This window comes from Salvelinus namaycush, chromosome 24 (assembly GCF_016432855.1).
Source record: "Salvelinus namaycush isolate Seneca chromosome 24, SaNama_1.0, whole genome shotgun sequence".
Lineage (NCBI taxonomy): Eukaryota > Metazoa > Chordata > Actinopteri > Salmoniformes > Salmonidae > Salvelinus > Salvelinus namaycush.
In genome coordinates, this window is record NC_052330.1 from 16,385,769 (window position 1) to 16,411,547 (window position 25,779).

General features: G+C 41.2%; 1 protein-coding gene across 1 annotated transcript; it reads left to right on the top strand.

Moving 5' to 3' along the window:
• Positions 1-499: 499 nt before the first annotated feature.
• Positions 500-25,779, top strand: LOC120019303 (adhesion G-protein coupled receptor F1-like). The gene is made up of 5 exons (XM_038962605.1): positions 500-713; positions 19,672-19,839; positions 23,895-23,998; positions 24,173-25,528; positions 25,726-25,779. The coding sequence occupies exons 1-5, from the start codon at positions 500-502 to the stop codon at positions 25,777-25,779; spliced, it is 1,896 nt and encodes a 631-aa protein (XP_038818533.1).

Sequence of the window (25,779 nt, forward strand, 5' to 3'; positions counted from 1 at the left end):
CTCCTTCCCCTCGGACCGCTCGAAGATAGTGGGAGATCACGCTGATGTCCGGGAGGGCTCTCGCCTGGGCTCCGGCCGTGTGGGAACAACAGTCGGCCATATGCCACAGTCTGGAGGAGTTTGTGGTGGAGGTGAAGAAGGTTTTTTAATTCTCCATTGTCCGGGAGAGAGGCTGCCTGGAAGTTATTCCAGCTTCGGCAAGACTCCCGCAGTGTGGCAGACGATGCGGTGGATTTCCGCACGTTGGCAACTGAGAGTACCTAGAACCCAGAATCGCTGTTCGACCTTCTCCCAGGCACCACACCGCCCCGGGGACAACTGTACTCTCTGTCGGGTCCGGAGACCAAGGCTATGGAGACCTACATCGAGGACTCTCTAGATGCAGGATGTATCCGTGCTTCTTTCTCCCCCGCCGATGCAGCGTTCTTGTTTGTGGAGAAGAAAGACAAAATCCTGCTCACGTGCATCGACTTCCCGGGGCCTCAATAACATCACGGTGATGAACCGCTACCCATTACCGCTCATCGTCTCGGCCTTTGAGCCCCTCCAGGAGTCCACCGTTTTCTCCAAGTTGGACCTGCGGAACGCCTACCACCTGGTGCAGATACGGGAAGAGGACGAGTGGAAGACTACCTTCAACACGGTCAATGGTCACTACAAATACCTGGCCATGCCATTTGGCCTCATCAACACAAAAAAAAGCTGTGTTCAAGGTCTTGGTTAATGACGTTCTCCGCGACATGTTGAACCGATTTGTCTTCGTCTACCTCGACAACATCCTCGTTTTCTCCCACTCAGTCCAAGAACACGTGCTCCACGTCCACTGAATCAGCTTTTTGTAAAAGCGGAGAAATGCAATTTCCATCACTCCACCATCCCCTTCCTTGGTTAGATCATTGCTGCAGGGAATGTACAGATGGATCACGGGAAGGTGAGAGCGGTGGTGGATTGGGCCCAGCCTACATCCAGAGTGCAGCTGCAACGTTTCCTGGGATTTGCCAACTTTTATCGTCGCTTTATCTGGGGTTACAGCACCCTGGCTTCCCTCCTGTCTGCACTCACCTCTCACAAGGTTCAGTTCACGTGGTCCCCAGCTGCTGACCTGGCGTTCCGGGACCTCAAGCACCGCTTCACCACTGCTCCCATATTGGTTCATCCTGACCCGTCCCATCAGTTCGTGTTGGAGGCTGACGCTTCGGATGTCGGAGTGGGGGCTGTCCTGTCCCAGCGTTCTGCCCTGCACCTCAAGTTACATCCCTGTGCCTTCTTCTCCCATCACCTCAATGCCACGGAGAGGAATTATGAAGATGGGAATCGTGAGCGTCTCACGGTGAAGATGGCGTTGTAAGAGTGGAGACACTCTTACGGATCACAAGAACCTGGAATATCTCCGCACCGCTAAGCGTCTCAATTCCAGGCAAGCTAGGTGAGCCCTGCTTTTCACCCGGTTTAACTTCTCCCTCTCCTACCAACCGAGATCCAAGAATATCAAGCTGGGTGCACTGTCACGGCACTATAGACCCACGGCTACACCCTCGTACCCCGAGACCATCCTTCACACCTTGTGCCGGGAGACAGCACTCAGCTGGGGAATAGGGAAGCAGGTCTGTGAGGCGCAGCATTCCCAGCCAAACCCCGAGGGGGGGGGGGCCAGATAACTGGATGTTTGTTCCTGACGCTGTCCACCTCTCGGTCCTGGAGTGGGCCCTCTCCTCCAGGCTTACCTGCCACCCGGGCTCCCATCGGACACTGGCCTTTGTGCGGCAAAGCTTTTGGTGGCCTACCATGGTTCCGGACATCTCCGCGTTTGCCGCCACCTGCACGATCTGTGCGCAGAACAAGACTCCTCGGCAAGCTCCGGCTGGTCTCCTTCAACCTCTGCCTGTCCCTCACTGTCCCTGGTCTCACATATCCCTGGACTTCGTCACGGGTCCCTCCCGCCATCCTGACTGCAGTGGACCGGTTTTCCAAAGCCGCACATTTCATTCCTCTCCTCAAGCTACCCTCTACCAAAGAGACGGCCCAGCTCATGGTGCAACACGTCTTCCGGATCCATGGACTCCCGGTGGACATGATCTCCGACAGGGGTCCTCAGTTCTTGTCCCAGTTCTGGAAGGCGTTCTGCACACTCATTGGGTTGTCGGACAGCCTGTCCTCTGGGTTCCACGCTCAGTCCAAAGGAGCAAGAGGAAGAAGTCGGCATAACCTCGGCCCAGATGTTTGTCCGCCGCTGTCGCCATACCTGGAGGAGAGCCCGGTCGGCTCTTCTTAAGACTACATTTACATTTACATTTAAGTCATTTAGCAGACGCTCTTATCCAGAGCGACTTACAAACTACCTCCAGGTATCGGCGACAAGCAGAATGCCACCGGACCCCGGCTCCCCTGTAGTGTCTCGGGCAGAGGGTATGGCTGTCCACTCGTGATCTGCCCCTCAGGGTGGAGTCCTGTAAACGTTCCCCCCATTTTATCGGTTCTCTCCCCATCTCCAAGATCATTAGCCATTCTGCTGCTTGTCTTCTGTTGCCCCATACCCTCCGTATACATCCCACTTTTCATGTGTCTAGGATTAAACCTACAGTGGGGAGAACAAGTATTTGATACACTGCCGATTTTGCAGGTTTTCCTACTTACAAAGCATGTAGAGGTCTGCAATTTTTTATCATAGGTACACTTCAACTGTGAGAGACGGAATCTAAAACAAAAATCCAGAAAATCACATTGTATGATTTTTAAGTAATTCATTTGCATTTTATTGCATGACATAAGTATTTGATACATCAGAAAAGCTGAACTTAATATTTGGTAAAGAAACCTTTGTTTGCAATTACAGAGATCATATGTTTCCTGTAGTTCTTGACCAGGTTTGCACACACTGCAGCAGGGATGTTGGCCCACTCCTCCATACAGACCTTCTCCAGATCCTTCAGGTTTCGGGGCTGTCGCTGGGCAATACGGACTTTCAGCTCCCTCCAAAGGTTTTCTATTGGGTTCAGGTCTGGAGACTGGCTAGGCCACTCCAGGACCTTGAGATGCTTCTTACGGAGCCACTCCTTAGTTGCCCTGGCTGTGTGTTTCGGGTCGTTGTCATGCTGGAAGACCCAGCCACGACCCATCTTCAATGCTCTTACTGAGGGAAGGAGGTTGTTGGCCAAGATCTCGCGATACATGGCCCCATCCATCCTCCCCTCAATACGGTGCAGTCGTCCTGTCCCCTTTGCAGAAAAGCATCCCCAAAGAATGATGTTTCCACCTCCATGTTTCACGGTTGGGATGGTGTTCTTGGGGTTGTACTCATCCTTCTTCTTCCTCCAAACACGGCGAGTGGAGTTTAGTCCAAAAAGCTCTATTTCTGTCTCATCAGACCACATGACCTTCTCCCATTCCTCCTCTGGATCATCCAGATGGTCATTGGCAAACTTCAGACGGGCCTGGATATGCGCTGGCTTGAGCAGGGGGACCTTGCGTGCGCTGCAGGATTTTAATCCATGACGGCGTAGTGTGTTACTAATGGTTTTCTTTGAGACTGTGGTCCCAGCTCTCTTCAGGTCATTGACCAGGTCCTGCCGTGTAGTTCTGGGCTGATCCCTCACCTTCCTCATAATCATTGATGCCCCACAAGGTGAGATCTTGCATGGAGCCCCAGACCGAGGGTGATTGACCGTCATCTTGAACTTCATCCATTTTCTAATAATTGCGCCAATAGTTGTTGCCTTCTCACCAAGCTGCTTGCCTATTGTCCTGTTGCCCATCCCAGCCTTGTGCAGGTCTACAATTTTATCCCTGATGTCCTTACACAGCTCTCTGGTCTTGGCCATTGTGGAGAGATTGGAGTCTGTTTGATTGAGTGTGTGGACAGCTGTCTTTTATACAGGTAACGAGTTCAAACAGGTGCAGTTAATACAGGTAATGAGTGGAGAACAGGAGGGCTTCTTAAAGAAAAATGAACAGGTCTGTGAGAGCCGGAATTCTTACTGGTTGGTAGGTGATCAAATACTTATGTCATGGACAAAGAATGCTGAGTTGCATCCAAAGAACACCATACCTACTGTGAAGCATGGGGGTGGAAACATCATGCTTTGGGGCTGTTTTTCTGCAAAGGGACCAGGACGACTGATCCGTGTAAAGGAAAGAATGGGGCCATGTATCGTGAGATTTTGAGTGAAAACCTCCTTCCATCAGCAAGGGCATTGAAGATGAAACGTGGCTGGGTCTTTCAGCATGACAATGATCCCAAACACACCGCCCGGGCAACGAAGGAGTGGCTTCGTAAGAAGCATTTCAAGGTCCTGGAGTGGCCTAGCCAGTCTCCAGATCTCAACCCCATAGAAAATCTTTGGAGGGAGTTGAAAGTCCGTGTTGCCCAGCAACAGCCCCAAAACATCACTGCTCTAGATGAGATCTGCATGGAGGAATGGGCCGAAATACCAGCAACAGTGTGTGAAAACCTTGTGAAGACTTACAGAAAACGTTTGACCTCTGTCATTGCCAACAAAGGGTATATAACAAAGTATTGAGATAAACTTTTGTTTTTGACCAAATACTTATTTTCCACCATAATTTGCAAATAAATTCATTAAAAATCCTACAATGTCATTTTCTGGATTTTTTTTCTCATTTTGTCTGTCATAGTTGAAGTGTACCTATGATGAAAATTACAGGCCTCTCATCTTTTTAAGTGGGAGAACTTGCACAATTGGTGGCTGACTAAATACTTTTTTGCCCCACTGTATATAATATTTTTCTGACTAAAAAAGGATTACTGTGGAAAGACTCAATATGGAATGGAGAGGTGAAAGTGATAGAGCAATTCTCAAAAGGTGTCATCAGAATGAACCAGCCATGTCTTGCTTCCGGACAAGCTAACACCTTCTTCGCCCACTTTGAGGTTAACACAGCTCCACCGATGCGGCCCACTATCAAGGACTATGGGCTGTCCTTCTCTGTGGCCGATGTGAGTAAGACATGTTAACCCTTGCAAGGCTGCCGGCCCAGTCGGCATACCTAGCTGCGCCCTCAGAGCATGCACAGACCAGCTGGCTGGAGTGTTTACGGACATATTCAATCTCTTCCTATTCCAGTCTGCTGTCCTAACTTTCTGTAAGATGTCCACCATTGTTCCTTCACCCAAGAAAGCAAAGGTAGCTCAACTAAATCTCCATCGCCCCATAGCACTCACTTCTGTCATCATGAGATGCTTTGAGGGGCTAGTTAAAACTTCTTTGGGACTGGGGGGCAGTATTGAGTAGCTTGGATAATAAGGTGCCCAGAGTAAACTGCCTGCTACTCAGGCCCAAAAGCTAGAATATGCATATAATTAGTAGATTTGGATAGAAAACACTGAAGTTTCTAAAACTGTTCGAATGATGTCTGTGAGTATAACAGAACTCATATGGCAGGCAAAAACCTGAGAAAAAATCCAACCAGGAAGTGGGAAATCTGAGGTTTGTTCATTGCCTATCGAATATACAGTGTCTATGGGGTCATATTGCACTTCCTAAGGCTTCCACTAGATGTCAACAGTCTTTAGAACCTTGTTTGAGGCTTCTACTGTGAAAGAGGAGGGAATGAGAGCTGTTTCAACCAGGTGTCTGGCAGAGTGCCATGAGCTCAGTCTCGCGCGCTCCCGTGAGAGTTAGCTGCGTTCCATTGCATTTCTAAAGACAAAGGAATTCTACGGCTGAAACATTATTGAAGATTTATGATAAAAACATCCTAAAGATTGATTCTATACATCGTTTGACATGTTTCTACGAACTGTAATATGACTTTTCGTCTGAAATTTCGCCTGGACTTGCCCGCGCCTCCTGAGTTTGGATTTGTGTACTAAACGCGCGAACAAAAAGGAGGTATTTGGACATAAATGATGGAATTTATCGAACAAAACAAACATTTATTGTGGAACTGGGATTCCTGGGAGTGCATTCTGATGAAGATCATCAAAGGTAAGTGAATATTTATAATGCTATTTCTGACATTGTGACACCTCTCCATCTTTGGAAAATGGCTGATTGTTTTTCTGTGACAGCGCTTACCAAACATAATCACAAGGTGTGCTTTCGCCGTAAAGTGTTTTTGAAATCTGACACAGCGGTTGCATTAAGGAGAAGTTTATCTATATTTCCATGAATATCACTTGTATCTTTTATCAATGTTTATGATGAGTATTTCTGTAATTTGATGTGGCTCTCTGCACTTTCACCGGATGTTTGTTTGAGACAATGTATTTCTGACCATAACACACCAATTTCAAATGAGATTTTTGGACATAAAGGTAAACTATATCGAACAAAACACACATTTATTGTGTAACATGAAGTCCTGTGAGTGCCATCTGATGAAGATCATCAAAGGTTAGTGATTAATTTAATCGCTATTTCTGACCTTTGTGAGGGCTCTCCTTGGCTGGAAAATGGCTTTATAGTTTTCTGTGACTAGGTGCTGACCTAACATAATCGTTTGGTGTGCTTTCGCCGTAAAGCCTATTTGAAATCGGACACTGTGGCTGGATTTACAAGAAGTTTATCTTTAAAATGGTGTAAAATACTTGTATGTTTGAGGAATTTTAATTATGGGATTTCTGTTGTTTTGAATTTGGCGCGCTGCAATTTCACTGGCTGTTGTCGAGGTGGGACGCTAGATCCCAGAGAGGTTTTAAGGATAATATCCCCTCTACCTTACCTGATACCCTAGACCCTCTTCAATTTGCTTACCACCCCGATATATTCACAGATGACGCAATAGCCATTGCACTGCACACTGTCCTATCCCATCTGGATAAGAGGAATACCTGTGTAAGAATGCTGTTCATTGACTATAGCTCAGCATCCAACACCATAGTACCCTCCAAGCTCATCACCCTAGGCCTGAACCCTGCCCTGTGGAACTGGGTCCTGGACTTACTTACAGGCCGCCCCCAGGTGGTGAAGGTAGGAAACAGCACTTCCACTTTGTTGATCCTCAACACATGGGCCCCACAAGGGTGCGTGCTCAGCCTTCTGCTGTTCTCCCTGTTCACCCATTACTGCGTTGGCATGCACGCCTCCAACTCATTCATCAAATTTGCAAATTTGCAGACTATACAACAGTAGTATGCCTGGGACGATAGCGACCCACCTCGACAACATCCGGTGAAATTGCAGAGTGCGAAATTCAAAATACAAAAATCGTAATATTCAACATTCATGAAAATACAAGTGTCTTACATCGTTTAAAAGCTTAACTTCTTGTTAATCCAACCGCGTTGTCAGATTTCAAAAAGCCATTACGGCGAAAGCATACCATATGATTATCTGAGGACAGCGCCCTGCATACATCACCATTAAAAACATTTTCCAAACCAGCAGAGGCGTCACAAAAATCAGAAATAGCGATAAAATAAATCACTTACCTTTGAAGATCTTCCTCTGTTTGCAATCCCAAGGGTTCCAGCTACACAACGAATGGTCATTTTGTTCGATAAAGTCCTTCTTTATGTCTCAAAAAAGTCAGTTTAGTTGGTGTGTTTGATTCAGCAATCCACCTGTTCCACTCGTTCAACATGCAGACAAAGAATCCCAAAAGTTACTTGTAAACTTCGTCCAAACAAGTCAAACAACGTTTCTAATCAATCCTCAGGTACCCTAATATGTAAATAAATGATACAATTTAAGACGGAATGTAGTATGTTCAATAGCAGAGATAAATAACGAAGTGTGCGCCCTCATCCACGAGCGCCACAAGACTAGAGTCCTAATGAGGACACCTTGAAAAACTACACTCATTCACGCGCGCCACAAGACTAGAGTCCTAATGAGAGACACCTTGAAAAACTACAACTACTTGCTCATTTTTCAAAAAACAAGCCTGAAACCCTTTCTAAAGACTGTTGACATCTAGTGGAAGCCATTGAAACTGCAATCTGGGAGGAATTCCTTTGAATATCCCATAGACAAGCATTGGAATGGCCTGTGACCTCAACAACAAAAACATTCTGGATGGATTCTCCTCGGGTTTTCACCTGCCATGTCAGTTCTGTTATACTCACAGACATTATTTTAACAGTTTTAGAAATTTCCGAGTGTTTTGTATCCAATGCTACCAATTATATGCATATCCTGGCTTCTGGGCCTGGGTAACAGGCAGTTTATTTTGGGCACGTCAGTCATCAGAACTTCCGAATACAGCCCCCCAGCCCAAAGAGGTTGTAATAATGTTTACTCATCTCAAATGTATATACTGCATTCTATTCTACTGAATTTTTGTCAAAGCCACTCCGACATTGCTCATCCATATATTGATATATTCTTAATGCCATTCCTTTACTTAGACTTGTGTGTATTATGTATTTGTTGTGAAATGGATGGTTATTACTTGTTAGATATTGCTGCACTGTCGGAACTAGAAGCAGAAGCATTTCACTACACCCGCAATAACATCTGCTAAACACGTGTATGTGACCAATACATTTTGATTTTATATTAAGTCAGTTAATTCTTGTCACTACAGGGGGTGCTGTTTCAACTTCGACATTTATCGTTCCCAAATTAAACTGCCTCGTACTCAATTCTTGCTCGTACAAAATGCATATTATTATTACTATTGGATAGAAAACAATCTCTAGTTTCTAAAACCGTTTGAATTATGTCTGTGGGTGAAACAGAACTCATTCTGGAGCGAGATTCATGACAGGAACTGCGAAGGTCTGAAAACGAGGCTCTGTTCTCAGATCAGTTTAAAGCTCTGTATGTATCCTATGGGTCGACATGAACTGCACGCGCCTTCCCCTGGATGTCAGTAACCAATGAGAATTGGAATGGAGTTTCTACGTAGATCTCAGACCTTATAAAAGGCCATGGCATGGGGGGTGCGCTCCTTTCGACGTTCGTCAAGACGCAAAGGAGGACCTCAGGATGGCATGCTCAAAAGCTCTCGTTATAGGCCTTTGATATATCCGTCTGTGATTTAATTCGATATAGGTGTTAGAAACATCATAACGAAGTTATTTTAAACCGAGTTATATCAGTTTATGCGAGTATATTGCGGTTTTCGGAATTTCCTTAGTATTGCGTTTTGAAGGTTTGGGCATGTCTGCGCCACATAGCTATTGTTAGCTGCTAATTCCAAAGTTGAAGAGGACGTTTTACAACCGTGCAACGATTCTTTTGGACAAAGGACAACTTGCCCAAGATTCTGATGGAAGCTCGTCCAAAAGTAAGAGCTATTTATGATGTTATTCCGTATTTATGTGGAAAAATGTAAAAGGAGTGTCCGCCATTAATTGCGGTACTGGTCTGGCTGTAACGCACACTGTATGTCTAGTAACGTTAATTTTAAAAATCTAACACAGCGGTTGCATTAATAACTAATGCATCTTTCATTTGCTGTCCAACCTGTATTTTTTAGTCAAGTTTTCGATTATTTATCGATTTGATTAGGTGCCTCTACAAGATGGCGCCGGCCAGAATGCATGAAATGTTGCTACTGATCACATTGTATAACCACGATTTGTGCTGCTAAATATGCACATTTTCGAACAAAACCTATATGCATTGTGTAATATGATGTTACAGGACTGTCATCTGATGAAGTATATCAAGGTTAGTCAAATTATATATCTTTTGCTGGGTTGTTACGATCGCTAACATTTACTGCTGGTAAATGCGGTTGTGTTTCTGGCTATTGTGGTAAGCTAATATAATGCTATATTGTGTTTTCGCTGTAAAACACTTAAAATATCTGACATATTGGCTGGATTCACAAGATGTTGGGCTTTCATTTGCTGTACGCTGTGTATTTTTCAGAAATGTTTTATGATGAGTAATTAGGTATTTGACGTTGGTCTCTGTAATTATTCTGCCTGCATCGACGCTATTTCAGATTGCAGCTGCAATGTAGAACTGTGATTTATACCTGAAATATGCACATTTTTCTAACAAAACATATGCTATACAATAAATATGTTATCAGACTGTCATCTGATTAAGTTTTTTCTTGGTTAGTGGCTATTTATATCTTTATTTGGTCGAATTAGTGATGGCTACCTATGCAGGAAAAAAATGGTGGAAAAAAAAAAGTTGTGTCTTTTGCTATGGTGGTTAGCTAATAGAAATACATATTTTGTCTTCCCTGTAAAACATTTAAAAAATCGGAAATGATGGCTGGATTCACAAGATCTGTATCTTTCATTTGGTGTCTTGGACTTGTGATTTCATGAACATTTTATTATATGATATCCCTGTGGCTTTAGGCTAGGCTATGCTAGTCAGCTTTTTTGATGGGGGGGATCCCGGATCCGGGTTTGTGACTAGTTAGAGGTTAAGAACAAATTCTGATTTACAATGATGGCCTACCCCGGCCAAGCCCTAACCCAGATGACGCTGGGCTAATTGTGCACTGCCCTATGGGACTCCCAATCACAGCCAGTTGTGATACAGCCTGGAATCAAACCAGGGTCTGTAGTGATGCCTTTAGCTCTGAGATGCAGTGCCTTAGACCGCTGCGCTAAATCAATAATAAGTGATATCCGTATCGCCATAGACTGCACCACTGCTGTCATCCTTACCACCAAGCAAGTTGGATAGTCTTTGGATGCCGACAGAAGTTGCAGCATTGGAAGACATAACTTGGAATTTAGACTACAAAAGCCTATTCATGCACTTTTCCCGAGATCGATCAATGAATCAATCAAATGTATTTTTATAAAGGCCTTTTACATCAGCAGATGTCATAAAGTGCCTCTACAGAAACTCAGCCTAAAATCCCAAAGGGTAAGCAATGCAGATGTAGATGCACAATGGCTAGGAAAAACTCCCTAGAAAGGCAGAAACCTAGGAAACCTTCTGGCTGTGGAGAGTACAAGGCCAGATCTTTCTTCAAGATGTTCAAACGTTCATAGATGACGAGCAGGGTCAAATAACAATCACAGTGGTTATAGAGGGTGCAACAGGTTAACACCTCAGAAGTAAATGTAATTTGTCTTTTCATAGCCAAGCATTCAGAGATCGAGACAACAGTTGTGGTGGAGAGGGAGAGGGAGACAGAGGGTCAAAATAGCAAGTTAGCATGTCCGGTGAACAGGTCAGGGTTCCATAGCCGCAGGCAGAACAGAAGAAACTGGATCCGCAGCAAGACAAGGTGGACTGGGGACAGAGACAGCCAGGGGTTGTCAGGCCAGGTAGTCCTGAAGAATCCTAGTGCTCAGGTCCTCTGGTAGAAGAGAGAGAGCGAGAGAGAGAGAAGTGAGAATTATAGAGAGTATGCTTAAGATCACACAGAACACCAGATAAGACAGGATAATTACACCCAATAGTATAGACTGATCCTAGCCCTGTGACACATAGACTATTGCAGCAGAGATACTGGAGACTGAGACAGGGTGGACAGGAAGATCACTTCAGTGACTCAACCCACTCAAGTTGTGTACAGCAAAAAATCCTGGCACAACGTGATGCACCCCTCCCAGGGACGGCATGGGAGACAACTAGAAACCCTGTGACTCAGCTTCCAAAATAGGATCAGAGGCAGAGAATCCCAGTGGAGAGAGGGGAGTCGGCCAGGCAGAGACAGCAAGGGTTGTTCGTCACTCCACTGCCTTGTCTTTCACCTTTGCACCTCAGGGCCAGACTACACTCAATCATAGGACCGACTAAAGAGATCAGTCTTCAATAAATGATTAAAGGTTGAGGCCGAGTCTGCATCTCTCACATGGATCGGCAGACCATTCAATAAAAATGTTGCTCTATAGGAGAAAGCCCTGCCTCCAGCTGTTTGCTTTGAAATTCTTGGAAGAATAAGTCCTGCGTCTTGTGACCATAATGTATGTGTAGGTATGTACTGCAGGACCAAATCGGAGAGAGAGTTAGTCCATGTAATGCATTGTTGTTTAGCAGTAAAACCTTGAAATCAGCCCTAGCCTTAATAGGATTCCAGTGAGGAGAGGCTAGCACGGGATTAATATGATCACATTTTTGGATTCTAATCAAGATTCTGACTCAACTATAATCTCACAGTTCAAGGACAAGGAGGTGAGTGCCTTTATTATATTTAATCAAATGTTTTGATGTGAAATGTGGAAAGGGAAAGGGCAAGGGCAATATCTAGTCAGTTGTACAACTGAATGCATTCAACTGAAATGTCTCTTCCGCAAATAACCCAACCCTTCTGAATCAGAGTACAGTGGCAAATTGGCAAGAGACACACAGAAACCTTTTTGCCCTTCCTTGAGAAGTCAATTTAGAGAGTCGGAGAGGTAAGATAATAAATGTACTTTTCACATTTTATATTGAAATTATGGAAATTATTTGACTGAGTTCATTTTTAAGTATGACCTTTCACAGGGTTCAGGTATAAATAGAAATGTAATATTTGTTCAAGGTTTAACAATGTGAATACAGAAGAGTAAATTAAGGACTAAATAAGAGTAAATTAGATAACATATGATGCTTGTGACACTGTGTCACAATTATTAAAACAAGTAATCTTTCTCATATCTTAGCTGAAGTCGGAAGTTTACATACACCTTAGCCAAATACATTTAAACTTAGTTTTTCACAATTCCTGACTTTTAATCCCAGTAAATTTTCCCTGTTTTAGATCAGTGAGGATCACTACTTTATTTGAAGAATGTGAAATGTCGGAATAACAGTAGAGAGAATGATTTATTTCAGCTTTAATTTCTTTCATCACATTCCCAGTGGGTCAGAAGGTTACATACACTCAATTAGTATTTGGTAGCATTGCCTTTAAATTGTTTAACTTGGGTCAAATGTTTCGGGTAGCCTTCCACAAGCTTACCACAATAAGTTGGGTGAATTTTGGCCCATTCCTCCTGACAGAGCGGGTGTAACTGAGTCAGGTTTGTAGGCCTTCTTGCTCGAACACGCTTTTTCAGTTCTGCCCACAAATGTTCTATAGGATTGAGGTCAGGGCTTTGTGATGGCCATTCCAATACCTTGACTTTGTTGTCCTTAAGCCATTTTGCCACAACTTTGGAAGTATGCTTGGGGTCACTGTCCATTTGGAAGACCCATTTGCAGTCAGGAAGCTTTAACTTCCTGACTGATGTCTTGAGATGTTGCTTCAATATATCCACATAATTTTACTCCCTCATGAAGCCATCTATTTTGTGAAGTGCAGCAGTCCCTCCTGCAGCAAAGCACCCCCAAAACATGATGCTGCCACGCCCGTGATTCACGGTTGGGATGGTGTTCTTTGGCTTGCAAGCATCCCCCTTTTTCCTCCAAACATAACGATGGTCATTATGGCCAACAGTTCTATTTTTGTTTCATCAGACCAGAGGACATTTCTCCAAAAAGTACAATCTTTGTCCCCATGTGCAGTTGCAAACCGTAGTCTGGCTTTTTTTATGGCGGTTTTGGAGAAGTGGCTTCTTCTTTGCTGGACGGCATTTCAGGTTATGTCGATATAGGACTTGTTTTACTGTGGATATAGATACTTTTGTACCTGTTTCCTCCAGCATTTTCACAAGGTCTTTGCTGTTGTTCTGGGATTGATTTGCACTTTTCACACAAAAGTACGTTAATCTCTAGGAGACAGAAAGCGTCTCCTTCCTGAGCGGTATGACGGCTGTTTATACTTGCGTACTATTGTTTGTACAAATGAACGTGGTACCTTCAGGCGTTTGGAAATTGCTCCCAAGGATGAACCTGACTTGTGGAGGTCTACCATTTTTTTCTGAGGTCTAGGCAGATTTCTTTTGATTTTCCCATGATGTCAAGCATAGAGGCACTGAGTTTGAAGGTAGGCCTTGAAATACATCCACAGGTACACCTCCAATTGACTCAAATGATGTCAATTAGCCTAACAGAAGCTTCTAAAGCCATGACATAATTTTCTGACCCACTGGAATTGTGATACAGTGAATTGTAAGTGAAATAATCTGTCTGTAAACAATTGTTGGAAAAATTACTTGTGTCATGCACAATGTAGATGTCCTAACTGACTTGACAAAACTATAGTTTGTTAACAAGACGTTTGTGGAGTGGTTGAAAAACGAGTTTTAATGACTCCAACCTAAGTGTATGTAAACTTACGTCTTCAACTGTATGTATTCTACAGATCCAGGAGTGCATGCTATGTGCATCGTTTTGAGCATGAATTTCAGATTAAATTACATTTATTGCGATTGGATCAGTATGTACAGAAAAGACAAGTTAAAATATTCACCAAAATTCAGCAGAGACGTGACCAACCATTTGTTCAGTCATATGTTTCCTTCTTCATCAGACAGCAACAATTTTCTTCTTAGCATTCCAATCAGGTTAATGAATATTAATAAGTAACATAATCAGGAAAACAGACCAAAAATACCTCAGCTGTCACCATAACTTGTGCTTGTTTAGTTGTGTTTTTTTTTTTGCAACCATGCTATCTCACAATCTGCACACCATATGGTATTCCATTGGGGGAAAAAATCTAAAATGTGTAATATTGACAGTATGATGTTTTGTTTGGTATATCTTATGCTATATTCATACAGATATGGCCTCACCAAAGACAGTTTGGTACTTTAGTGTCCTCTTGGTATTTTGCTGTAGTCTGGAAAAACAAGATTGCTTGGAAACTCCAAATGTAACATCAGAGGTAAGAGGCCAGTCAATAAACTTCAAAAAATTCACAAATTGTTCACAAGGTGATATTTAGCATGTCAGAGAAATACAATATTGTTTGAACTACGTATCTTTAGGTGTATCACTATTAATCTAATTTCAAAACAGATTTGTTTGTTCGTTCCATTGGTGCAATTACAGCATGTATACATTATAATTACACAAACTGCACAGTTGTGTAACTGTATCCACATTGTAGTAACACTGCACATCCCTGTGTATCTACCATGCCAATACATAGGTCGCAGTTGTAAATGAGAACTTGTTCTGAACTGGCCTACCTGGTTAAAAAAAGGTGAAATAAAAAAATATAGGGGGACTTTTCTGTGTTAAAACACATACTTCATTTGACGCAATGATACAAATCAATGTTTTTTTAATTAAATCTATCTTTTCCAGGAATCACCCACTGATGGATCGCAAGTTCCTTCTGGAGAAAAGCAAGAGGGTGAGTCAGCTCAAACCTACATGTCTGCCCCCATAATGTGCCTTTAGACACCTTAGAAAATGACAAAAAAAAATCCTATTTTTTATGTTCACACAAATCCGAAACGATTAAAACATCATTATTTATCTCACTGCTATTTGCCATTGGATTTTTGCTGTGTGCAGTATATCTGCTGCGTGCATGTTTTTATTTATTTATTACATTTCTTAAATGCCCAGATAAATCTACCCTGATTGATTTGATATTGACAAATGTTCCACATAAATATTCTGCGGTTGGTGTTTTTTGTAATGATTTAAGTGACCATTGTGCTGTTGTTGCTGTTAGAAATACTAAGGCTCCTAAGACAAACCCACGTTTTATTCATAAGAGAAATTTGAAGTATTTTAATGAGCAGGCTTTCTTTCATGATTTGTTTTATTTTGACTGGAGCAAGATTGAGCTTATCCCTTCTGTGGAAACTACCTGGAAATTCTTTCATTATGTTTTTTTCCAAATTGTAAACAAACATGCCCCATTCCGCAGGTTCAGGGTTAAAGGGCGGGATAACTTCTTATGGCTGCAGTCCCGTTAACGGGATCGATATGACAACAGCCAGTCGAAGTGCAGGGCGCCAAATTCAAAAACCAGAAATCTCATAATTAAAATTCCTCAGACATTCATGTGTCTTATATCATTTTAAAGGTCATCTTGTTGTTAATCCCACCAAAGTGTCCGATTTCAAATAGGCTTTTCAGCGAAAGCACTACAAACAATTATGTTAGGTCACCACAAAATCACAATAATCACAGACATTTTTTCCAGCTAAAGATAGCTTCACAAAAACCAGAATAGAGATAAAATTAATCACTAACCTTCGATTATTTTCATCAGATGACACTCATAGGACTTCATGTTACACAATACATGCATGCATGTTTTGTTTGGTTAAATTCATATTTATCTTCAAAAAATCTGAGTTTACATTGAGGCGTTAGATTCACTAGTTGCAAAAACATCAAGTGACTTTGCATAGCCACATCGTTTCAACAGAAATACTCATCAAATATAGATGATAATACAAGTTATACACATGGAATTATAGATATACCTCTCCTTAATGCAACCGCTGTGTCAGATTTCAAAAAAACTTTAAGGAAAAAGAAACGCACGCTATAATCTGAGACGGCGCTCAAAAGTAAAACACCACAGCCGCAAAGATGGCGTCAACATAAACAAGAAAATACATGATAAATATTCCCTTACCTTTGATGATCTACATCAGAAAGCACTCCAGGAATCCCAGGTCCACAATAAATGTTTGTTTTGTTCGAAAGAATCCGTTATTTATGTCCAAATACCTTCTTTTGTTAGCGCGTCTGGTATACATATCCAAACGCTAATTCTGGTCAGCGTTATATCGGACAAAAACTTCAAAAAGTGATATTACCAGGCCTCCCGGGTGGCGCAGTGGTCTAGAGCACTGCATCGCAGTGCTAGCTGCGCCACCAGAGTCTCTGGGTTCGCGCCCAGGCTCTGTCGCAGCCGGCCGCGACCGGGAGGTCCGTGGGGCGACGCACAATTGGCTTAGCGTCGTCCGGGTTAGGGAGGGTTTGGCCGGTAGGGATATCCTTGTCTCATCGCGCTCCAGCGACTCCTGTGGCGGGCCGGGCGCAGTGCGCGCTAACCGAGGGGGGCGGGTGCACGGTGTTTCCTCCGACACATTGGTACAGCTGGCTTCCGGTTGGAGGCGCGCTGTGTTAAGAAGCAGTGCGGCTTGGTTGGGTTGTGCTTCGGAGGACGCATGGCTTTCGACCTTCGTCTCTCCCGAGCCCGTACGGGAGTTGTAGCGATGAGACAAGATAGTAATTACTAGCGATTGGATACCACGAAAATTGGGGAGAAAAGGGGATAAAAATAGATTAAAAAAAGAAACATTTCAAACTAAGTACAGAATCAATCATTAGGATGTTTTTAACATATAGCTTCAATAAAGTTCCAACCGGAGTATTCTTTCTTGTCTTCGTGAGCAATGGAACGCAAGTGACTACCATGAGGAATAAGCATGATCAGAAAATGGCTGACTGTCAGACACCTGACTGATTCTGCTCTCATTCACTCCCACAACACCATAGAAGTCTCATTATAATTTCTATTGATGGTTGACATCTAGTGGAACCCCTAGGCAGTGCACAATCATTCATATCTCAAGGGGATTTCATTAGGGACTCTGGTGAATACAGACAAGCTCAGATTTCTAACTTCCTGTTTTGATCTCACAGACATAATTCAAGCAGTTTTAGAAACTTTAGAGTGTTTTCTATCCAATACTAATAATAATATGCAAATATTAGCAACTATGACTGAGGAGCAGGCCGTTTGATATGGGCACCTTTCATCCAAGCTACTCAATACTGCCCCTTCAGCCATAAGAAGATAATCCATGGTTTTCTTCTGAGCTGTCTTGTATTATTCACGACCGTAATCTAGCCTGGGCTAAAGCAAGGAAATCATGTTCTGATTGTCCCGATTGGTATTTTTAAATCACTGATGAATGATCTTGAGACTGATTCCCTGACCTGTCAATGTTTTTAATTTGCTGTTTTTGATTGTGTTATACTCTTGTGAATTCTATGGTTTTTACTAGATTACTTGTAGTTTTTCATGTTGTTTGTCTGTAATTTTTGTAATGACTTGGTGCTGCCTATCTTGGCCAGTACGCTCTTGAAAAATATATTTTAAATCTCAATGAGCCCTTCCTGGTAACAGTACCAGTCAAACGTTTGGACACACCTACTCATTCAAGGGTTTTTCTTAATTTTTACTATTTTCTGCAATGTAGAATAATAGTGAAGACATCAAACATATGAAATAACAAATATGGAATCAAGTAGTAACCAAAAAAGAAATCAATATAGATTTTAGATTCCTTAAAGTAGCCACCATTTTTCTTGACGACAGCTTTGCAAACTCTTGGCATTCTCTCAACCAGCTTTACCTGGAATGCTTTTCCAACAGTCTTGAAGGAGTTCCCACATATGCTGAGTACTTGTTGGCTGCTTTTCCTTCAGTCTGTTGTCCAACTCATCCCAAACCATCTCAATTGGGTTGAGGTTGGGTGATTGTGGAGGCCAGGTCATCTGATGTAGCAATCCACCACTCTCCTTGGTCAAATAGCCCTTACACAGCCTGGAGGTGTGTTGGGTCATTGTCCTGTTGAAAACCAAATGATAGTCCCACTAAGCGCAAACCAGATGGATGGCGTATCGCTGTAAAATGCTGTGCCATGCTGGTTACGTGAGCCTTGATTTTTAATCAATCAAGACAATGTTACCAGCAAAGCACCCCCACACCATGACACCTCCTCCATACTTTACGGTGGGAAATACACATGCAGAGATCATCCGTTCACCTACTCTGCGTCTCACATGGACACAACGGTTGGAACCAAAAACCTAAAATTTGGACTCATCAGACCAAAGCACAGATTTCCACCAGTCTAATGACCATTGCTTGTGTTTCTTGGCCCAAGCAAGTCTCTTCTTATTATTGGTGTCCTTTAGTAGTGGTTTCTTGGCATCAATTTGACCATGAATGCCTGATTCACGCAGCCCCCTCTGAACAGTTGATGTTGAGATGTGTCTGTTGAACTCTGTGAAGCATTTATTTGGGCTGCAATCTGACTTGCATTTAACTCTAATGAACATATCCTCTGCAGCAGAGGTAACTCTGGGTCTTCATTTCCTGTGGCTGTCCTCATTAGAGCCAGTTTCATCATCATTTTCCAGATTGACTGACCTTCATGTCTTAAAGTAATGATGGACTGTTGTTTCTCTTTGTTAATTTGAGCTGTTCTTGCCATAATATGGACTTGGTCTTTTACCAAATAGGGCTATCTTCTGTAAACCAACCCTACCTTGTCACAACACATCTGATTGGCTCAAACGCATTAAGAAGGAAAGAAATTACACAAATTAACTTTTAACAAGGCACACCTGTTCATTTAAATGCATTCCAGGTGACTACCTCATGAAGCTTTATGAGAGATTGCCAAGAGTTTGCAAAGGGTGGCTACTTTGAAGAATCTCAAATATAAAATGTTTTGGTTACTACTTGATTCCATATGTGTTATTTCATATGTTTGATATATTCACTATTATTGTACAATGCAGAAACGTGTAAAAACAAAGAAAAACTGAGTAGGTGTGTCCAAACTTTTGACTGGTACTGTATGTATATTTATGTTTATGGTCCACAAGAATTGCACTTCGGGGACCATAAAGATCTCTTGAATTGAATTGTTTCCACAGTGACAGCAACCCTCATTGAGAAAGTTGGTGAAGTTCAGTTGGACTATAATATTCCATTTGAAGCCATACATTACCTAAAGTTCCATGTGCTAAATTTAACCCACCCCATCTCCAGTGTGTTAAATGTAACAGAGATGAACATTACTACTGGTAAGAGTTTTTAATTGTTCTTTTTTTCTTCATTTTATAAAAGGTTCAAGACCTACAGGGCTCATGTGTTAGTAAATGGTGTATTTAAAAAACTAACTTGGACGTTGTTGGCATCAGAAGAAAATGTTGTATCTCCATGTTGAGGATGTTCAGTCCAATTCCCCTCCATTCACAGAATGCTCCTCAGACTTCGGTGGATTCAGGTGCAGATGTGAGGACCAGTATAGTTGGTCATGTGACCAGTGTTCCTCCAGTCAGTCCTGTGATGAGATCGTTGATGGAAAAATATGTGGATGTCTCAATGACTATCCTTCTGATGGAAAGTTCTGTCAGCCAATCACAAGTAACTATTTGATTCTTACTTCCACTTGGTGTTTGACATTGTACCTGTTGTTGTAGTTGTATGTAGTTGTTTTTGGCAGCGTCTCCCAGCTGCATAGTTCTTCTTGTTGACACGTCTTTTACCTAATCCCAACAGATCTTACTGCTTGTCCAAGTCCAACTACTACAGCAGGTATTCCAAGAAGTTACTCAAGCAATAGATTACATTTTCTGAAAATAATAGACATGCTTGTCATGATTTATTTTATTGTAATTTTCCATAGAGCCATCAACCATTTACGGAAGAATCATTGAAATTGAGTTGGACATGACAGATATTTTGGCTACATTGATAGATGTACTTAGGGTCAGTGTGAATAGTCTGGCCTCCGATTTGTTAAGTGTAACAGAGGTGAACTTCACTACTGGTAAGAATTTTCTGTTGCTGATGCTCATTTGAGTTTTAATTCCTTGTGCATTGTAAAATATATTCAAGAACTGGTTCAGATATTTTCAAATAGTTGGTCTCACAGATGATGATGATGTTCATTCCACTCTCCTTTCATTCACAGCATGCTACCCAAACAACACATGCAGATGTGAGGATCAGTATGGTTGGTCATGTGACCAGTGTCTCTCTTATGGGTCCTGTGACAACATCACTGATGACTCCTGTGGATGTATCAAAGCCATTCCCCCTTATGGACCGTTTTGTCAGCCAATCACAAGTAACTGTTTCCTTACCACCTCCACTGTGGTAGTTTAATCAATGTTTATGTATTCATTCATCAATGTTTACACTCAAAGCTTACCCCTATCTCATTTACCACATAGATCTGACAGCTTGTCCAACACCATCTCCAACACCAGGTATGAGACAATTATTCATGACTATTTAATTAACAAATGTTTTACTGTACTAATTACAGTCTTACTAAGAGCAACTTGCCATAGTGTTATTCATAGTTGTATATTTACTTGAGACCTACAGCTGTAAGACAAAAATCTGTGAAACAGGTTAGAGAACCAGCCACCATCATAATCATCTCACACTTCTCTGCAACCACACCTTTACCAGCAGAAGAGGAATCAAGTACTGGTTTTACACAATAATCTATGTATTTCAAATACATGTAACAGTGTCAAAAATCCACTGACCTGTTCAGATGTGATTTTGTTTGGGTTATCTTTTTGAACTTTTATTTAACTATGCAAGTCAGTTAAGAAGAAATTCTTATTTTCAGTGACGGACTAGGAACAGTGGGTTAACTGCATTGTTCAGGGGCAGAACATCAGTTTTTTACCTTGTCAGCTTGGGGATTCAATCTCGAAACCTTTCGGTTACTAGTCCAATGCTCTAACCACTAGGCTACCTAACCACTAGGCTATCTCAGAGTATTACACAATGAACAAATTATGGCTAGTGTATGGAAAGTCATTTACATCTTCAAAAATAGATTCTCTGTTGGTTAATTAAATATATTTAAAAGTCCATAACAAATAACTTGAGCATTCCAACTCCTGCGGTAACAAGTAAGTTCCTTATTCCATGTAGTTACGGTACATAACTACTCTGTTAATCAAAATGCAATCATTCAGTGATACACAGCAATGTCAGTAAAGTAAATACTTTCAGGCATTAGTGCCAACAACAAAACAGTCCACAGTAAGTTCAACAACTCCAACAACTCCCTCCAGTACAACATCAAAGAAACAAATCAATAATGTAATTTCATTGGACCTACGGTATTTCCTTGTGGTATTATTGAGTCGGGCATCACCAATATTCACACCAATGTGTTAAATATAATGTTTTTATGTTCCACTGTACCTCAGTGCCAACAAAAAAACAGTCCACAGAAAGTTAATCAACTCCAACAACACCCTCCTTAATTTTACCTATTTCCTTGTGACATGTTTGAAAGAAGTTGGACATCGCCAAAAAATCAGTTACTCTAATGTCTTCATTAAATTGTTTTTCTGTTCCACTGTGCCCTAGTGCCAACAAAAACAACTGTCAAAAGCAACCTCAGTTATACAAATGTGTAATTACATTTTTAACTTCCGTATTCTTATATTTTGTTCTGTTTTTGTTTTAGAAAACACACTGAACCTACAATTTACTATGGCTATCACATTTGACTCTAACTTCAATGATGAAAATAATGCAATGTTCAAAGATATTGATCAAACTGTGAGTATACTATATTCCCTCATGCTTATCACAATGTCCATGTGCTGTAATGTAAAGTGTCAACCTGGACTCAGGGTTAGATGTAACATAGTAAATGTAAATCGGTCTCACTCCATTTAGTATGACAGGTTACATTTCGTATGGTATGTATTAATTTGTTGATGTCCATTGTTCATTTCGCATGATATGTGACAAATTACAATTCGTTTGATATGTGACAAATTGCAATTTGTGCAGTATGTTCATTTCATGTCCTTTTCAATACTTAATTTTAAATCACTCTTGATCAATAATCATTTCACTGTCTCACACAGATCAAAGTCATATATAAAAGAAACATGCCAGGCTTCATATCAGCAAAGTTAAATAGTTTAAAGTAAGTTTTGCTCCAGTGTTATAACCTCTATTCAATACTTTATCATTTTATATAATTTTATTTCATGTGCTAAGAATTTGAATATTCAAATACTAAATGTCACCTTAAATTTCTCAAAGTTCAGTTTAATGTATAATTTCAACCCAGGTGATTTGAAGGGATGTATGGGCCATATAATAGTTATTGCACAAATGTAAAGAATTGAAGATTGCTGAAATTCTAACAATTTAAACTGTGGTCCAAAATGTCCAATATAACAAATACATTTGCAGTATATGCCCCAGAGCAGTGGCAGTTCTAGCTTGTATGGCTCCCTGGGCCGAACCCCCGTTTTCATGATATCATTGACGTGACGTGCAAATGAGCGATAGAAAACCGATCGCGTAAATGTCACCATTCTAAAAAATGTTGTGCGGACGTCCCGTGCCGCCCTGGGCGGCTGCCTATACCTGCCTATACCTAAATCCGCAACTGCCCCAGAGACAAGAGTTTCCCCTCGAAATGAAAAGGACTTGGGGTTGATGTTATACAGTGTATGTATGGGCTATTTTTTGCTAATGTACACATGCATGAAATTAATTTGTGGATATCTTTTCTGATATATTTTTTCTCACATGAATAGGAGTGGAAGTGTTATTGCAGATTTTACTGTTATGACAACAATTGTCAATAATGTGGAAATTGCAAAAGCAAAAGAGGATATTGTCTCAACACTTGGAGAAAAATATAAAATAAGTAAGTACTTGATTAGGTTAGTATTTGGTGGATTTGGTGGACCAAGTTAGTTATTACTTGTCCTGAAATACATTCAAAAAGTATTTAGATCAGTTTAAACTGTGGCAGCAGTACATGTCAGTTGATTTTAGATTAATTGTTCATTTTCTTGCTTTTCTGGTGTGCATCAAAAATATTGCCAGAAGAATTTCGCTTAAATTCACCTTCATGTAATCCCATAATTCATGACATGTAATCTACAGTTGTAATATCTATAAAATTACAATTATAAAAATTGTATAACATATTGTATATTTATATATTTAAGGTATATGTGAAGTAATGTTTTCAAGTCATGATTTCACAAATCTTATTGTTCTCTAGGGTTTACCTGCTTTAATGATACGATCTTTGGCAATGGACAAGTTAATGAGATAGTTGTAGCTGACTGCAAATTGGATGAAGTGGGTCAAAAGACTGCTATTTGTCAAGAAAATGGACATTTTTCAAATCTGGAGAATAACTGTGTCTTACAAGAAATTGAAACCCTGTTTTTATTATCTCAGGTAATATGTTAACATAAAAACATTTTCACTGGATATAAAATATACTCTATATAAAAATTGTTTAGTAATGATGGTATTGCTTGTTACATTACTGTGTATAGCATCAATCCTTATATACGTTTGTATTTTTTCTTTCCTTCATCACTTTAAATCCACACAGGATTTAGTGGGGACTGATCTTCCAGTCTTTTTGGAAAGACTCCGCAACAGCACTTTTAACCTCCTAGGTAGAATAGTTGCATCACCTGCAACTATTTCTACTATTGTTAATATTCTAACAAATGTTGCAAATGTGTCCCAAAGTACCCCAATAAACAAACCATTGATGAAGGTATGTTGACATCAACAGTATCACTTTAAATCATTTTTAAAAATTCCATTCAAAGATATTATAATGCTAATTTATTATTACACCCTTAAACGTTGAATTAGAGCACATACAGCATCGTTTTTATTAGGATTTCAATAATCCTGTACTAATTCTGATTTCTATCTTGATCTCTAGAATTTCCTGGAAACGGCAGGTGTACTTACTTCCAATGAAGCAAAAACCTCCTGGGGTGATCTAAACAAAAACCTCATGAAAAACGAAAGCTCAGCCTTTCTGGGAACCATTGAAACAATTTCCAATTTCCTTACCGATGACTTTTTTGACATAGAAATGCAAGGCATTAATTTAAACAAAACCACAGTCAACAACTCAGTCAACAACTTATTCAATTTAAACTCGTCTGTTCTGATAGACATACCAGCATCTGAAGCTTCCTTCAATTCAATCACCATAATAACATTTGACTCCTTGTATAATGTTTTACCTGCCAGAAACAGAGGCAGTCGGAACAACATTGTCAACACCATCAACGGAAAAGTGGTTCTGGTGAAGGTGAATGGCACAATCAAGAATGTGACTTTCCGTTTTGACGTACTGAACAAGACACTGGCCAATCCTCAGTGTGTTTTCTGGAACTTCAACCTTTTTAAAGGCCTTGGAGGATGGGATGATAAAGGATGTAAACTGCAGTCTGATAAGAATGGCACTGTCACCTGTCACTGTAATCATCTCACCTCCTTCTCCATTTTGATGTCGCCTTTCATTCCACGTGTGTTAAGAGACGCTTTGGATTTTATCACTTACATTGGAGTTGGCATATCAGCAGGTTGCTTGGTCGTGTGTCTCATCATTGAGATGTTGGTATGGAAGGCTGTGACTGGAAACAACACATCTTACATGCGTCATGTCTCTATAGTGAACATCGCCTTTTCTCTTCTGATTGCTGACATTTGGTTCATTATTGGTGCAGCAATTTCCGACATTGGAAAAGAAGATCTACCTGCGTGTTCCACAGCAACATTTTTCATCCACTTTTTCTACCTGGCTCTGTTTTTCTGGATGTTGGTCTCAGGCCTTTTGCTGCTCTACCGGACTGTCATGGTTTTCTCTCACATGTCTAAACCAGCAATGTTGGCCATCAGTTTTTCTTTGGGCTATGGAGCTCCCCTCATCATTGCTGTCATAACTATCGCAGTGACAGCCCCAGGGAAACAATACATTAGAGAGAATGACAGGGTTTGCTGGCTCAACTGGACAGAGTCAATGGCCCTTCTGGCTTTTGTGATCCCTGCCCTGACCATAGTGGTCATCAACCTTTTGATCCTGATTGTGGTTCTGTTCAAAATGCTGAGGAGAGGTGTGGGGGATGTTACCCAGCCAGATGAGAGAAATGCTGTGGTGGTCATCGCCAGGTGTCTGGCCATTCTGACTCCCTTCTTTGGTACTACCTGGGGACTAGGAGTAGGAACCATGACTACACCAAACAATCTAGAAATCCATATTGTGTTTGCGATCTTCAATTCCTTACAGGTATTTAACTCAGTTAAATAACACTAGTAAATAACTGTTCCTCGGTTAAGTGCAATTGACTTAAAAGATTCTTTAAAAAACTGCATACATTTCCCCATGGCATGTTATACTCAGTTAAGATTTGGATGAATGTTTACAATTAAATATACTGGACTTTGGTATAGTAAATCCATCCTTCACCATGTTATCCTTCAAAGGGTTTGTTCATCTTGGTATTTGGAACACTTTTGGACAAAAAGGTATGTTCCTGA

Bases quoted from the DNA above. Each gene is read 5' to 3' on its own strand.
- LOC120019303 (XM_038962605.1), top strand. From the start codon at position 500: ATGAACCGCTACCCATTACCGCTCATCGTCTCGGCCTTTGAGCCCCTC. The intron at 714-19,671 runs GTCTTGGTTAAT...CTCCATTCACAG, and splicing joins AAAAAAAAGCTGTGTTCAAG to AATGCTCCTCAGACTTCGGT. The intron at 19,840-23,894 runs GTAACTATTTGA...TTAACCTCCTAG, and splicing joins GTTCTGTCAGCCAATCACAA to GTAGAATAGTTGCATCACCT.